Genomic DNA, 16,770 nt, shown 5'->3' on the forward strand with positions numbered 1-16,770 from the left:
AAATGTCATTAGTGCAAAGGTGGAGAAATGCTGATTTATGTGATAATCGCTGATGCTAACAAATTTAGTCAAAGGACATTTTCTTATTCAAAAGTTTGAAAATGGAACAGGAAAGCTTGTCCAAAGGATAATCTACCTTCATCCAATCACACTGGGGCCATTTTTTCTAGGAGGCACTGAACGATTTTTGGACCCCCCAAAAAAATGGTCAACCATTCGGCAACAAAAATTTATTGATTCGTTTGCAACATTAGGTACAACATGTATAACTTTATCACATGGTAACAATCCCGTATTTGTGCTTTGTAGGGTAAGTAAACATTCATTCCGGCACAAAAAAGTCTACGCACAATATTCTGGGATGGTTTAAAAAATAAATATATCCTTTTCCGTTCAGTAGCACAAAGAGCTTTCAGTCTGAAATAATGGATACATTTTACAATTTGACATTTTGTTAATGTGACGAGTTGAACACATATCTTAAATCGGGACTATTGATGTAACAAGTGCCTAATGAATTCTGGGGAGGATTCTGTGATGTGTGAAGAGGGAGGTATGGCTCCCAAGGAGGCTTTCTTGACATTTCAAGCTGTGGATGACATATAAGTCCAGCGCCGACGGCCTGGGGCCTTGTTCACATTTAAAATCACTTCACAAATTTTCAAAATAGAGTAAAAGCAAGATATTTAAGGAAATCTTTGATAAACGCCTTCTCCGGTCAAGAAAATAAAAGCCGGCGTACCTCAGTTAGTTGAAGGGGAAGAGGATTTATCAAGGAGAAGTTAGATACGTCGGTTTTTCAAAAGAGTAAAGCTCTGTTACTGAAAAACTTCAATGGGATAAGGTTTTCTTTTTTCCAAATTAAATGCCAATGTGTTTGAGTCAGGAAGAGTCTACGGTCCTAACGGGTTAGGCCAAATCCTGCGCCCATCACCATATCATCCTGGGAGCAGGTCGGCCATACCAGTATCAGTGGATTTATGATGAAACCACTGAGCTCAAGTGTCAAGATACAACTTAAGACGACAATCCTCTCATGTTGTATGAACCTCTAAGCTAACTCATATATTATTTAAGGTAATCATCTCTTCATAATTTACAATAAAAATAAAAGGAATGCTTATATTTTATATAATTGAATACACAAGGAGATTTTATCTCAAAAGACTTTTGTTTTTGATAGTAAAGTTTTCCCTTATGGTAAGAATTCTGTGATCATGTTACCCAAGTAATATAGAGACGGAAACGAGACAATTTTCAGTCTTTCTCTCTCTCAACTGAACGCCAATAGTTTTCTGGTTAGTTGAGAATGCAGACACTATTGGGGGGATAGGAGATACTTACCAGTGAGCTGCTATGAATAAATGAAATCACCTGGGCAGAGGACATCGCTAGGACTCCTGCATTTCTCTTAAATATCCACTGACAATGGTCTGAAAGTGAAGATCTTTTATATCAAAATTCTGGAAATTTCTCACCCATATCTTAAGTGTGTACCTGGGCTGAGAGCCCCTTAATCAGCTCAAAAAAGTGAAATAAAAGTTACATCATAGTTTACAATATTATTTTGACTAGTGACTTTGTTTCCAGTTGATTCACATAATTGGAGACATTACATGTCATTTTATATCATTAAAAATATTTAAGTACAGCTTTCCTGGAGTTTGGGCCGAGTTAAAAGCTTTTCGTTTGGGGCCCATTAAAATTTCTGCTTTTCCAGTGGTTCTAATAAAGCTTTTTTTTGGACTCGCTCACAGGTTGCCTTGATTTGTACCGATCTATGTTTTGCTTTTCCTCAGATTTATTCGATCTGCAGCAGACTTGAACAGCAGATTTTGTATAGCTCTGCTAATGTGATGGGATGTTTTGAGGAGGTTTAGAGCATTTCGAGCAAACCACTGTAATCTAAGCTGGGAAAAAGGGAAGGAATATTCTAAGGGCATTGCTGCCCTATCCCAGTCCCAAGAGCCAGTCAAAGAGACTCGGGGTCCCCTCCTTCTGCTCCTCATGCATTTTGCAGTACTGAACAACCGCGTGAAAGATGTCTCCCACTTTCCAAGACTTCTGCTGAACCAGCCGCACGACATCTAGAAACTAAAATAAAGCACAGAATTAGGACTCATGTATCACAGATGAGCCTCAAAGTTATCTCATTCAACCCTTTTTCCAAAGCCAACAGCTCTCCGGGCTATTTTTTTTTAATCTCTTGTGACAAGGGACAATTTTGCAGGACAGTCTATTTTCTTTTTAGACAATTCCGATTGTTAGAGAGTTTTTTCAAGTGAACTGGATTTTTCTTCTTCACAGCAGCTGCCTTCCATTGATTGTGGGAAAATAAATGGGATTCTTCTTTCAAGAGTCTATCTTTTGGGTATTTCAAGAGTTTCCCCAGGTCTGAGCTGGACTCTCTGTGATAGGACTGTATAGCATAGCTCCCAGGACCTTCTCTCTGTCTTACAAATAATCTTTCATTGGATGTATACATTTAGGCCAAGTAAATCAAGTGCTGACCTTTTGGGTACAGTCACTTATTGGCTCCCCACTCTGTCTTGAATAGTCCTCTCCCCCAGCATCACATTTCAAGAGACATTGGTTTTCCATTGTAAAAGGAAAAGGAAAGATTGGGGCATCAGAGAAGAGGGGAGAAAGGCTAGGATGTCTTTGCACGATTTGATTAATCAGACTTTTCCAGCGCTTACTTTCCCAGCTCTTACTGGAAGTCTAGAAAGTAGGAGTTACCAGTAGAGAAGGCTTGAGCATCAAGTTTCTGAGATCTCACTGAGAGAGGCTCATAGGTTGGTGACTTCTTTTCAAGATTTCCATCGAGGGGTCACCAATGGCCTTAGGCTAGACCCATCCCTTGAGGGTGTCGCCTCTCCCTTAACATGTCTTATAAAGACGCAGCCAACATGAAATACACAGAAATATAAAATTAGCCTCAGTTCCTTTTTTTGCTTCCTGTAGACTCTGGCTCACTGGGCTACCATTTCATTCCCAACTTTTATCTCGGAGTCATTGCTCTAAGAGACAATCAAAGCTCTGGAGCAGATGCCAATATTTGCTAAGCCCTTCCCAGGAGGCTGTTGGCCCCAGACCTTTCTGGAAGCCCAATTACTAGATTCTTTCCATCTATTTAGGACTTGCTGAAGTAGGATCTGCCACTGTGGTGATGAGCACAGGATGTTGCTGACCGATGCCCCACCAGCTAGCCACTCTGCCAGTAGTTTGTGGAGTAGTCACAGGCTAGAATCTGTTTCATGATTTCTAAATACAATCTGATATCTCAATAAATCAGCTTTAAAAATGGTCTGGCACGACTAAATATAGACTATTCTTGAGGCTGTGATGACTTAACCTCAGACATCAAGACCTTGAAACATCTGTGGGGCTGACGAACAAGAAGGTCTACACTCTTTTCTTCCTTCACTAAAAGGAATTTCTAAATAAAAATGCAGCTAAGATTGTGAAGAGGCCAGAAAAGGACATTCCCAGTTTGTTGCTATAGCCTTTTAAAACCACGTTCAGGGGGCGCCTGGGTGGCTCAGTCGGTTGGGCGTCTGACTTCAGCTCAGGTCATGATCCCACAGTCCGTGAGTTCGAGCCCCGCATCAGGCTCTGTGCTGACACCTCGGAGCCTGGAGCCTGCTTCGGATTCTGTGTCTCCCTCTCTCTCTGCCCCTCCCCGGCTCGCACTCTGTCTCTCTCAAAAATAAATAAACACTAAGTCCACATTCAGGTTAGCAGTTGGCCCTAGATCTTTCATTGTTCCTGTCCATGTTATTGCTTTGGTAATTTTAGAATCAGCTTTAGGGTGTCCGGGAGCTGAGTTTTTCATTCCAGTGCAGTGAAAAACAAAAATCAAACATTTTCACTTCCTGCCACTTCACAGTCCATAACAATCAGGTTCCCTTCCTACATATCACAGTGGGCATTTCCTTGAGCAAATATTTTGTCTTAGGAAACTAAAATGGCTTATATCCTGTGATGGTGTCATTGACAGACTCACTTGAAGAGGGGTATTACGTAGAGGGCTTTCATATTCTCAGGTGCACTTGCTAAATTAGATCAATGGTTTACAAAATTATATGGTAGAGTCTATGGGAGTTGTTGCGAACTGTGAGATTAAAAAAAAAAAAAACAGTCAACTTAGATTTCTGAAAGCAACTACCTTCTCTTGCTCCAAGGCAGAATTCCATTTTATGAAGTACAAATGAGTTCGTTTCTATAACCACTCCTGCAATTATGGCCTGTAGAGTCGTGATTATCAGCCTTGTCTGTGGCCTAGAACCACCAGGGACCTTTAGAAAACTCCAGTGTCTGAGCTTCATCCCAAGAGGAGATTCTGATTTAATTGGCCAGAGCATCTGGGTCTATAAATCTCCCCAGGTAATTCTAGTGCACACTAAGTTAGAGAACCATGACGAAAGTATTCAGTTCAAGCCAATTTCTTATGTTTATAAGTGAAGAAACTTAGTATCTATTATGCATTAATGTTGGCATTCTCCACCAAATTCATATATTGAAGTCCCAAACCCAAAAGTGATGGTATTGGGAGGCAGGGCCTTTGGGTGACAATTAGGTTTAGATGAGGTCATGAGGACAGGACTCCTATGGTAAGATTTATTCTCCTGTAAGAAAGGGAAGAGAGACACCAGAGCTCGTTCTTTACCATATGAGAACATAGGAAGGGAGAGGGCTGTCACCAGGAATGGAATCTGCTGGTACCTTGATGTTGCAATTCCCAGCCTCCAGAACTGTGAGCAATACATTTTTGGTTTAAGCCACTCAGTCTATGGCATTTTGTTCAGGTAGTCTGAGCTGACTAAAACAGTATATAAATCTTCCCTATTTTTCCTTCCTTTTTCTTACTGCCCTTCTACCATTTTGCAAGTAGAATGGAATGAGTAACTAGGGGCAAGGTCACTTCTCTTATGACCCTCACTTTCTTAGGAAGGCGTGCATATACCTTTTTCCTCTGTTTTTTTTTTTTTTTTTATCATCTCCAAGAAAAAGAAGTAATTCTCAAATGCGTAAATATGAGAAAGGCACTGATTTACAGTGAAGCCAGGCATCAGGCCACTCTAGCTCACAGGAGCTCGTTGGATTTAGAAAAGGAGCTAGAGAGCAATGATATTTTGGATCCAGAAGGAAAAATAATTGGCCAGTTTATGTCATTTGTTAAAAAAAAAAAACAATTGCTGTCATGATTTTTTTACATCTTAAATTAAGTAGATTAAATTTAACTGATGTCAGTCATTGCGAATTACATTAAAGTGTTTTAGATCTTTAGGCATTAGGATTCTCAGCAAATTTGCCCTGGAATTTAAGATAGTTAAAGTCCAACTCAAATTCTGTCACTCTTTCGGCCTATTTCTTATGGGAGGGGGTCTCGAACTTTGGTACTCATCAAAATGGCTTCACTTGAGGGAAGTTGTTAAAAATGTATACTTTTGGGCCCCACTGAAAGCGATCAGGGCTAAGAAAAGACCTAAGAAGATGAATTGTAAGCAAGTGTCCCAGATAATTCTGTGCACTTGGCTCATAGATTTCTCTTTATAACCTGAGTCTCCTCTGGTTGACACTCACCCTACTCTGGGTCCCTCCTGAACTAGAATGGAAATTCCATGAGGGTAGGGAATTTTGTGTCCTTTGTTCCTTATATTCCCAGAGCCAAGAACAGTGCCTGGTATGTTGTACATGCTCAATAAACAGTTGATGAATGTTCTGAGTGCACAACTTTCAAGTGAACGTAGTATTTTAATGCGTAGAGAAAATGCCATGAAAGAGAAAGCTTGAAATGAAAGTGTCACTTTTCAGAAAGGAGTGGCACTACACTGGCCACCAAAAATGTTTGGCATTTGCCTTTTGAGTTGAAACGAGGCTGAAATTCATTATAAGCTGACTTTAAGTGCCCTTTGATTCCAAGGTCAATGGTGGGAAACATGAGCTGCTTCGGTATTCACTCATGATATCGTCTCCCCTTTAGTTTATGCCCTTTAGCTTCAGGCTGGGGCACTGAGTGGGAAACACACAAGTGGGAAAATTGGAAACTAAATTCATTTTTTTTAAAAAAAAATCAGAATTCACACAAATGGTGGCTTGAAGGGTAGATCTGTGAATGATATCTAACACTCCAGCGATGGTGGGAAAAATGACATTTCTGAACTTAACAGAGATGTTTCTTTAACCCTTTCCGAGCTGAGGAGGAGCAGTGCTACCCTTGTGTGACACGGCCCCACGGGAGGCCACAATCTCTCTTCCGCACTCCTGGAAAATAGCTACTTCACCAATGAAAAAAACAGTCAGAATCAGCACTTGAGTGTTCAAGTGCAGCACTGATAAAAGCAAGGATATAAAAATTTTGTGTAAGGGTTTGCTTTATTTAACCAGTTTGGTCTCAAACAACAAACAGTGCCCATTTATGGAGAAGCCACTCTGCAGAGAACCTTAACTGACTCTGAAAAAAATGAGAATATTTCGTCCCTAAAATTACAATCCTTAGAAATAAGCTCCTTGATCTGATGCTAAATTGCATGGGTAAAACATTACTTCATGTTTTTCTTGATACCACTCGTGGAGTGATTATTTTCTCAGAAAAACAGCTATGACCAAAGACAGGCATCCCCTCTGAGGATTGAAAACTGGTGAGGATAAAGAAATGTCAAGTCAGGGCCTGATTTACATAATCAAGTTACTAATCAAGTTAGTGATACACCCCTGGTCCTTTCACCTAATGGGGATTTATGAGGCACGTATTCACACAGAGTCCTGTGTTATTTCTTCAAAATGGTGGATTGGATAAAAAGCTACTTCCTTAACAGATCATCTGAAAATGGACCTAGCAATGCTCTGGAGATGGAAGTTGGAAACCAGCCAGTCCTTCATTTTTCCAGGAATTTGAGGACGTCATTCGCCTGAGAAAGTTCTTGTTCCCCTCCCCATGGCAGGGAGTCTTTGGGATGGTGTACAGAAAGAGGGAGGGGTCCAATGTGGGGGGTTCTTTTGCTCCACTCTTTGCACTGGGCCGGCTGAAAGGTAAGATGGAAGGAGACCCTATTAAGTAGTGAACTACTCATCACCTTGCCAACAGAGGTATGACAAAATTCAGATGGCACGGAATGGTCGAAAGTCCTGGGCATGAAGAAAAATATAAATTACTGGCTGGAGAGAGAGGCTGATGTGGGAGGGGCCAGTATAAATTAGGTCTCTGCAGTTTTTCCAGTGGCCAGTCCCACTGGCTGGTGTTTGGGGAAGCTGTTCTTATTACCATGTACATGGGCAAGATGATCAAGGATCTTTCATTTCAAGCTGCTAGATTTTGACAGTGAGAATTAAAATGCAATTGCACATTAAAGAGAAAATCCAGATTGTAACTCCAAGATCATTGAGCTTGAGAGAGACACACTATTGAGAGGTTTCCAGGACTAGGCTGAGTCACCTTTACCATCCTTTTTCATGGGCCAGCCTCTCTGAATCCTGACTTGTCCATTAAAAAGCGACAGTAATAGCCATTTGGCTCTTCTCCCAGGCTTGTTGAGAAACAAGTTTAATGAATACGTGGAGGTACTTTGGGACAATAAGACATTCAAAAATGCACCGTGGCAGTGATAAGCAGGATCGTAAAACGGCTCCCAAGATTTCTGCCCTAATCCTCAGTACGTAGGATGAGATAATTACGCCCTTATTATGTTATTGTACATGGCAAAAAAGATTCTTTAGTTAGTTTTGAGTTAATCAAAAGGGAGACTATCGGGTGAACCTAACCTACTTGCACAAGCCCTTTCAAAGCAGAGAGTTTTCTCTGGTGGCAGAAGTAAGGGACTGACTGTATGAGAACATGAAGGGGTCCACATGACAAGGAATGCCGCAGCTTCTAGAGGTGGTCCCGCAAAGAAACAGGGTGTCAGTCCCACGGCCACGAGGGCCTGAATTAGGACAACCACCTGAAAACCCTTGGAAGCTTGTTTTTCCCCACAGTGTTCAGGCAAGCGCTCAATCAGGCTGCCATCTTGCTTTCTGCCTTGCAAGTCCCTAAGCACAGAGCCGAGTAGAATTTACCCAAACTTCCGGCAACAGGGCTGGGAATCATTGTTCTAAGCTAGTAAATGTGTGGCAGTTGATGACACAGCACTAGAAAACGAATAGAGCAACATTATTCTTAATGTGAACATTTGCAGAAGGGGCGTACTTTTAAATCGCGGGCAAATCGAGCTTGAAGACATTGGCAGATGAATTTGTGCGTCAGTCTTAATCATTGGGATTCTACAGCAGTTAGTGGGCAGTCTCAAAGATAGGGAGTTAGAGTGACAGTTGCTATTAATGTTGAGGTTGGCAAAGGATCTATTCCCTGACTTTATACTGCTGGTAGGTGGAGAATGATCATGAGAAAGGCTGTCTAATGCAAACCTGTTCAGTAGGGACTTAAACATGCTTCTTCTTGACATCATGCCACAGTCTGTTTTAAATATCAATGTGGCCTCACTTTAGTTTCTTATAAATATCAGGTCTTTCCCTTCTACCCTTGATTTAAATGAGTGTTATGAGGAGGTTGGTTCCAGAGCAAGGAACCATCAAAACAGAGCAAACAAACCAAGGAACAATCAAAAAGCCAGAGTCTGGAAGAGTTCCCAGCTCCTCAATTCACTTTCTCGCTGCCACCAACGAGCCGAGACAAACTGAGGGTCAAAGAAACAGTTATTGTGATTTTATGCAGGTGGAAGCTTTCAAAGTTCTAGCCACAATTTTAAGGTGAAAAGTCAAGAGCAAATCATTCAAAATGTAAGTGAGTTGACTGGGAAGTTACTGAGTTTCCAGCAGTGACAAAACCACGAAGCTTTTTTCACATCCAAACACACGACATGGTACCTTTTCGATTCTGTTTTCCTGAGATTTCTTAAAGTAGATGGTGGGGATCCCAAGTTCAGAGGCTGCTATCCACTGCAGAGTGGCTCGAAGCTCAGCGTCAGGGCACTCTGGCTCCAGGTCAAAGTTGATCACCAGCAGGCTCCCCTGGGGGCTGGCCGCTCCCACCTGCACTCCAGACGCGCCTTCTGAACACAGACAAAACCTCAGTCTTACGATGTTTTCCACGGGGAGATCACAGGCAAATTGTGTGTCAAAATTATGGGAATGTGGCTTACCCTCTACGTTTTCTGACTGTCCTTTAAGAGTCTCCTTTTCTTCTACTAATTCACTTTGGGAGAAAACAACAGTATATGGTTGGTAATGTTTAGAAAGGGTAAGCTGCAAATGGATGATGAGGCAATGGGTCGTATCAATCTACAAGCTTCTGAAATTCGTTCTAGATCCATTGTTTTCATAGAGTGGAGTAATACTGGGGAAATATCAATGTGGCTCTTATGTAGGATTATTGGGTCTGCAATCAATACCCTGGCCCTAAAAAAAAGGCCAGATTAAATGTCTAGTTTTAGTGGGGATAATTGGTGGCGGAGACCGGAAGAAATGCATCCATCTATTCTCCTCAACTTCCCTTCCACAAACCTTCATCAGTTTGAACAGTCAAGGAAATATCTTGTAGGCTACTAGATCTGATTTGGGGATGTATCTTTCTTCTGTATTTGACTTGTTATTTAAAGGTCCCTATATCATCCATCCTGATATGATGATTTTTTCCCTAAACTATGATGGCAACAAATCTGCATTTTAGTCTGAAATAAGGGATAAAACAACCAATGGGCTGCAGAAATTGAGTTGTACAATGAAATATCTCAATTAAAATTGAAAATTTTCTTTTTCTTTCTAGCAGAAGGATGAAGGAGGCTGGAGGTGATAAAGAACTAGAGATAAAACCAAAGTATTTCATTAAAGTCATGGTCAATGTTTGAGGTGTTTTCATACAGCGAGTGCTTGTTAGGAAGCCTTGATATAATGGTAGGATTCAGTAAGTGCTTCCAAAATGAGAGCATATAGCTCAACAGTTGAAAGGAGGTGGCCATCTTGCAAAGACTGTGGTGTCTTATATTTTTGTACAGTCTAGCAATTAGACTATAGCAGCTCCTAAAAATGTGTGTTTTTATGAGACAGTATTCTCTCTTATATTTTCTATTCCTGCTAAGATTTGCTGGCTGTAAATCCCACTGTATTCCTGATGTTGAGAGAAAGTTTGGGTGTTCTGCCATGCTTACAGAATTACTTCTAGAAGCACGGCCAATTTCCCAAGGGTCTAGATTCTCTTCTACGTCTCTGCAAGTGATCTAAGTGAAATATGATAAGACAGTTTCTGCTATCGTGGAGCGGCCAGACACGGATATGGGTGGTGGTTATTTTGGTTTTCCCTGAGAGCATATAATCTGCGGGGTCCTAGGCTCAAACCCTAGGGGAAGATGGAAAAGGGTAGCTAAACAAATGCTTCCTGAAAGACAAAAAATAAATTTACCCCAAAGTAATTTTTTGTTTGTTTGTTTTTATTTGGGTCCTACCTTAAAAAAACAAAGCAAACCCAAGCTAACGTGTATGTTCATCTCTACTTGCGACTAATGGCTCTATGGAACAAAGGGTGCACGGCGACCGTCAATCGCTGAACCATACTCCCACAGGCCAGACACCTGATTACATAGTGAAGCAAAAATGATTTAGCTATAGAGAGCAACTGAGAAAGGAGATCAGGGAGCACTGTTAGTCTTGTAGTTCACTTTTATTTTTCTCAGATTTCAGAAAACTCCAAATAGTAAGCTAAGTCATAATGGTCAAAAATAGATTTCAATTCATTTACTTTTCCAGAATAATCACAAATTCTGGATGCGGTCCTGACCTCGCATTGTCCTCCTTTTCGGCACTGTAATTTACGTTACACATGTGCTTCTCTAAGTGCTATTTTCCCTTGGTCTTTTAGACCTTTTAGAAGGGTCTCAAGGTCGTGGGGAGCAGAGTCACTGCACGGCAATGACCTGTCTCCATTGTAGCACCGCTTGGTATTCGACCCATTTAGTAGTGATTATCCCAGGTTTCTACGAGTAAAGGAAAAGCCATTCACATTACATTCTATTGAACAATAGTCTCTGTTGGTTGGCATGGTATGATCTAAAAGGATTTCTGCTTCTCTGTGTCCAATGAAGTAAAATGACATCTCTTTCTGATTGTACGGATAAGCTTTTTGTGAAATGATTGTATCAGAGGGGGCAGATTTGAAATCCAGAAGACAGTGGTAGGGTAGGGTAGGACCCGTGGTGGGCCTACCAGTGGTGGTAGGGTAGGACTATTCTAGGCCCTAGTTCTTGCTCCAGTGACATGGAACCACAGCAGCGTGGACATGATGATTCAGTGGTTGGGCACGATCTCAATGACCAAAATGGATTGCCAGATGGAGTTAGGGTAGCGGTCTCACAATCACTGCATCTCGGTGGCTACTTACTTAATCATGGGAGAAGATGGCATGCTTTCCTGATAAATGTCCAGGTCCACAGTGCCAAGACTGCTAGTGGCACTACTGTTGCCATTGCTGACAAAGCAAAAGTTTACATATTAATGCCTGTCTCCACCACCTGGCCACACCGCCGACACTGACGTTCCGCCATTTTTTTCTAAGAGGTCCTTCTTTGGTCCCCGGGAGAATATTGTTGGGGGACCCCTACATTAAGATTTTTTTCTGGACAGATTAGGGGGAAACGGCACAAAAGACATTTTTGGCCCAAGCCAGTCATCATCATTGTCATCGTCATCATCATTTTCGAATTTCTGTAGTGGTGTCATGCCTGATGGGCTACACCTAGTGGGTGACAATCTGCATGACTTTTATTTTCCTCATTCTAGGTGTAGTGAGGATGTTTATCTGGCAGCAAGAGACTCCTCGGTGTTCCCATGGAGACCAAGATACTTCTGAGAATGCTGGCTGGGGAAGCTACCAGAATGTTCATCTGCCTGCTTGTTGACTTCTGACAGAAACCAGGGGACACGCGTTCTCCCTTTGCCTGTCACGGGATTTTTCTGAGGGGCGTTCCACAGAATATGCGCCTGGATCATTGTTTAACTATCGCACTGCAGAACTTACAAATACGAAATTGGGCAATGCCAAAGTTTAATCAGCTCCCTTGTTGTAAAATCGTTGGGAAGCAATACCTGATACCTTATGTATGGAGGAGTAGGAGGGCTGATGTATCATTTTCATGGGTTACACAATCAACATATGGTCTAGTTACTAGCTTGGAATTTATTTGCTGAAACACAGTTGACTTGAGCCAATTTTTTTTAGGCTGTATCTGTACTTGCAAAATGGAATGCATCCAATTTTAGCAAGCTCACCGAGTTTCCTCATACTCCCACTATTTCCCAGTGACATCTCTTCCAAGTCAGCTTTTCAAAGGCTGAGTGCTGGTGTGTCATATAATGGGGCAGTCTTCCCTCGGGAGGACCGTGACTAACACACTAGACTCCTCCAGTTTCAAATTCCGGCTTTGGGTTTCGTGTGGGGCATCAGATATATTCACTGACGGAAATCTGACGACTCAAACACGTCGCTCAAGGTAATTAACCCGTAAACTTCTGCTAAGACCAGACGTTGAAATTCTCTTTCCTCTCTATCTCTATATTGTAATATTTCCCACCAGTTTGGGGGGATTTTAGACGAAGTGTGTGACAATGTTAAGATTTCCTGGGTCTAAGCAGACCGAACTTCCAGAAATAAGGCTGCCAAGGAGCCATTACACCCAGATGCATCTGAGTCCCATTTGCCCGTTGGCCTTTCTGGAAAGTCTGTGGAACTGGGCCAGTGTCAAATAAGACTTAGGGCAGAAATGTGGAGATTCTTTCCGTTTCTACCTCACGGAGGGATAGTGTTCGGTTTATGTCTCTTGATGGGCTTGGGTCTTTCCAAATCTGATCTTTCATTAACTCCTCTCTTGCTTTCCCAGAACAACAATACAGAGGTCAGGGGAGAGAAAGGCAGAGAAACAATTAGGCCAAACAACACAACACAATGTGGACACACTTGCCTCATGTAAACCCAGTCTGGGTTGCATCTGAAATACAAATGAACCAGAGAGAAAGTATCAAACACACCAGGTGTAACAGCAGCCCTTATTTAAAAATTCTCAGTCGTTATCATTGACTGCACTAGCTGGCACTTGGCAGAGAAAGAAACACAGCTGACTCTTAACCTTGGCCAAGGTAATTAAAGGCACAACTGGATATTAAGAAACCTCTTGGCCCAAAACATGACAGGCAGGCACCTTGATCTAGCGGGGAGCTTTCTCTCTTGCCCTGTTAGGGACCCTTTGCAGAGAACCATTTAGGAAGCATTTCTAGTATCTGTGTTGAGACCTGTTTCCCTGGGAAGTCAAGTCAAGAGCAGGTACCTCATGGATCGCTCGCTGAGCTGAAGAAAGCTACTGGTATCATGTGGATTGTCCTCCTCGTTGGTGAGCTGGGACCAGCTGTCCGTGCTCTCCCCACCGCTGCTGGGAAGGTTGGGAAACTCATCGGGGGCTCTGCCTTCTGCGGACACCTCCGCCTCTGCTGCATCAAGGCCGGCACTGTAGATGGCAAAGCATCATTACCAAGAGCGGAGGCGCAAGACAGAGCTGTTCACGAAGACCTTGCTGACTGCTCAGCGGGCGCGAGTCTCTGCCACAGTGAGGAAGATACCGTTGCAGACAAGCGCAGTCTTTCTTTTAGGCTGACCCTTCTCCTGGCACTCTCCGTCCCATTTTGCCTTTTCGAGATTACTCCTTCAGTTGTCCCATCTCTTTATTTCATCTCCTTCTACTGACTCCCTCCAATCATTTCAAAAGCATGTCGAAACCCCCCGGGCTACCTACAGAAGAATAAAGGAGGGACGCTAGCATCTAAAATGAAGATACCCAGAGCATCGTCTCCCGGAGATTATGATCCAATGGTTCTGCCAGGAGAGCAGGAAACCTGCATTTTAAACAACCACTGCAGGTGATTTTTTTTTTTTATTTATTTTTTTAACGTTTATTTATTTTTGCGACAGAGAGAGACAGAGCATGAACGGGGGAGGGTCAGAGAGAGAGGGAGACACAGAATCGGAAGCAGGCTCCAGGCTCTGGGCCATCATCAGCCCAGAGCCCGACGCGGGGCTCGAACTCACGGACCGTGAGATCGTGACCTGAGCTGAAGTCGGAGGCTTAACCGACTGAGCCACCCAGGCATCCCGCAGGTGATTTTAATGCAAGTGGCAAGTGGAGCATGCTGGGAGAAAGACACCCACCCGGTTCTGGAGGTTTACCAAGTCGGTTTGTCTCTAAATGCCTCTGAACACATTTTGCATTTGTAGCTTACCTTTCTTTCCCCTCTTTTTTTAAAGCTTTTATTATTTTTTTTTTAATATGAAATTTATTGTCAGATGAGGAGGGCACCTGTTGGGATGAGCACTGGGTGTTGCGGCTTCCCTTTCTGTACCATCCTCTCCCTTTGAAACCTCTGATGTGTATCAGTATTGCCTTTCTGGGTGCTTTTTTAGGTCAGGTAGCTCTCTAAAGCCTTAACCCTTGATCTGACAGGCTTTTCTCCTTACAGCCTTTCCTTCCCGGCCTCCCATGACTTTCTGCCTCTCTGGTCACACCTTGCCCGGAGCCTGGTTCCCTGGGTTTCCTTTCAGTGCCACCATCACAGCCATGATGGATTCACTGCCCTCCTTTCCAGTCTGTCCTGAACAATTTCCTCTACTCTCTCTCCTGCCTCTGAAAATAGCTTCTGAACTTGAACTCCGGCCAGGGCCCCTCTTCCTGCTTCTGGGGGCTCTTTTTTTTCAGCCGGTCTCCTGGAAACATCCAATCTGTCTCATTAATATTTTGAAATCAACATATCTAAAACAAATGCTAATTGCCCTCCTATCCCCTTCCCATGTGCTTCTATTTCCATTGATCTTGCCTTCTCTATGCTCATGAAATTATCTTAGTTTAGGTCGTTCTGAATTGTTAGAATTTAGATTTGGAAGGAACCTCATAGATTCGCTGTAGATTGGGATGCAGAAGCCCAGTGAGGTTAAATGACTTGTCCAAGGTTGCAAAAAGAGTGGGTGCCAGACATTAGACCTCACGTTTTGAGACTCGTGGGCTTTGTTCCGTTCCTCCTCGTCCGGACTGTATCGTACTAGCTTCCTAACAATTGAGCCCCAACCATTTCTCTCCACTTTCAACCATACGATCCAGCAATTCCCCTTTTAAGAATTTATCCCCCCAAACCGAAAACACTAATTTGAAAAGACCAATGCGCCCCTATGTTTATCGTAGCACTACTTACAATAGCCGAGATATGAAAACAACATAAATGTCCAGCAAGAGACGAATAAAGAATATGTAGTAAATATATACAACGGAATATTACTTGGTCATAAAAAGAACAAAATCTTGCCATTTGTGATAACATGGATGGAACTAGATGGTATTATGTTGAGTGAAATAAGTCAGAGAAAGACAAATATTATATGACTTTACTTTTATGTGGAATCTAAAAACAAAACAATGCTGGAGAATCATGTAGTGAGGCTTGCAACACAGGAGGGAAACCTCGAAATTATGAAGCTTGGAGTTCATACAGGAACTGCTGTTGACACATTTGCCCCTCCTCTTCACCAGGGAGAGAGAGGAAGTGAAACAGAAAGAGCGAGAGGGAGAGAGGGAGGGAGAAAGAGAAGGGGAGAGAGAGAGAGACAAAGACAGAGAGAGGGAGAGAGAGAGATCACTTATAAACAAATCCAAACGTTCTCTGCAGAGAGGACGAAACGGTCTCTACTTCACCACCCTGGACTGTAAACAAATAGCTCCAGAAATATAAATCTCTGGATCTCTCTAGAAGTCTCTGTCTTTAGGGTTACCATCCAATCGTTCTTTGATTGCCAGTGCTCTTTGCTCAGAAAGCCAAATGTACAGAATTGTGAACATGCTCCCGGAACCCTTCTCCTGACACTACGTAGAGTCGTCAAAACCTAATAGCACAGGAGACAAGGACACCAACAGACTGCAGGCAAAAAGCAAGAGTGTATCTCTCAGGTGATAAGGAGGAATACAGCTGGTGTCATGGATACGGAATGCTTTTCTAGGCCATTGCACGCTGACTGTAGACAATACTGGCTGTTGCCAGCACACTGGGAATTACCACGGGGCGGACAATTACCTTGCCAAGGTTGTACCCTCCCTCAGCGAACATCCAAACAACCAGCTGATACAATGACACAAAAGGCCTCTCGTTGTCTCCCCTGGCACCAGAGAGACGGATCCTTCCACCTGCGGCATTTCCCGCAGGACGTGCTGAAGCGTCCGTTGCAAACACATTTGGGGGCATCTTCTCTCTGTACAATCTTACCTTTCCTACCTCCCCTAGGTGTATGCACACCTATCTCTGGAGGGCACTCCCTAACAGATCATCTGCCCGAAACTCCCCCTCTTAAGGTCTGTTCCCAGGAGATGCAACCCAAGACACTTCGTCCCTTTCATTCAAAACAGTATCCTGGGCCGCAGAAAAGCCTAGGTAGTTCTCTTCAATCTCAGGATTCGTACCATTATCCTTTCTCCAAAAATGGATGCATTTGAATTTCTTAAAAAAGAGTTCTGGTATAGAGAGTAGGATTTCAAAATATAAATTCTGGGGTTTAATTAAAAATCTCCTTAGCTGATGTGTGAACTTGTGACCTAGAAAATGTCACAAAAGTGCTGGATCCTTGCCTCTAAGATTCCTCCCCACAGCCTTCTGGATAGGTACAGCCTTAAGGTGTGGCTCTTTCTCGCATGCTGTGCTACTCACGGTTGCTGCAAAAAGGTTTTCCTTTCTAACATGTCGAGATTTTTCCAAACT

The 16,770-nt window shown here is 42.8% G+C and overlaps 1 protein-coding gene across 1 annotated transcript in view; it reads right to left on the minus strand.

The window, feature by feature from the left end:
- Positions 1 to 223: 223 nt before the first annotated feature.
- The window catches only part of LOC122226738 (SPHK1 interactor, AKAP domain containing), a 160,283-nt gene continuing 143,736 nt past the window's right edge, over positions 224 to 16,770 (minus strand). Inside the window, exons 8-12 of the mRNA XM_042950391.1 lie at positions 13,311 to 13,487; positions 11,372 to 11,458; positions 9,141 to 9,193; positions 8,866 to 9,050; positions 224 to 2,094 (exon numbers count right to left, since the gene is read on the minus strand). Coding sequence (XP_042806325.1) covers positions 1,951 to 2,094; positions 8,866 to 9,050; positions 9,141 to 9,193; positions 11,372 to 11,458; positions 13,311 to 13,487 — 646 coding nt within the window. The 3' untranslated portion in view covers positions 224 to 1,950. The remainder of the gene's footprint in view (positions 2,095 to 8,865; positions 9,051 to 9,140; positions 9,194 to 11,371; positions 11,459 to 13,310; positions 13,488 to 16,770) is intronic.

This window comes from Panthera leo, chromosome C1, assembly GCF_018350215.1.
Source record: "Panthera leo isolate Ple1 chromosome C1, P.leo_Ple1_pat1.1, whole genome shotgun sequence".
Taxonomy (NCBI): domain Eukaryota; kingdom Metazoa; phylum Chordata; class Mammalia; order Carnivora; family Felidae; genus Panthera; species Panthera leo.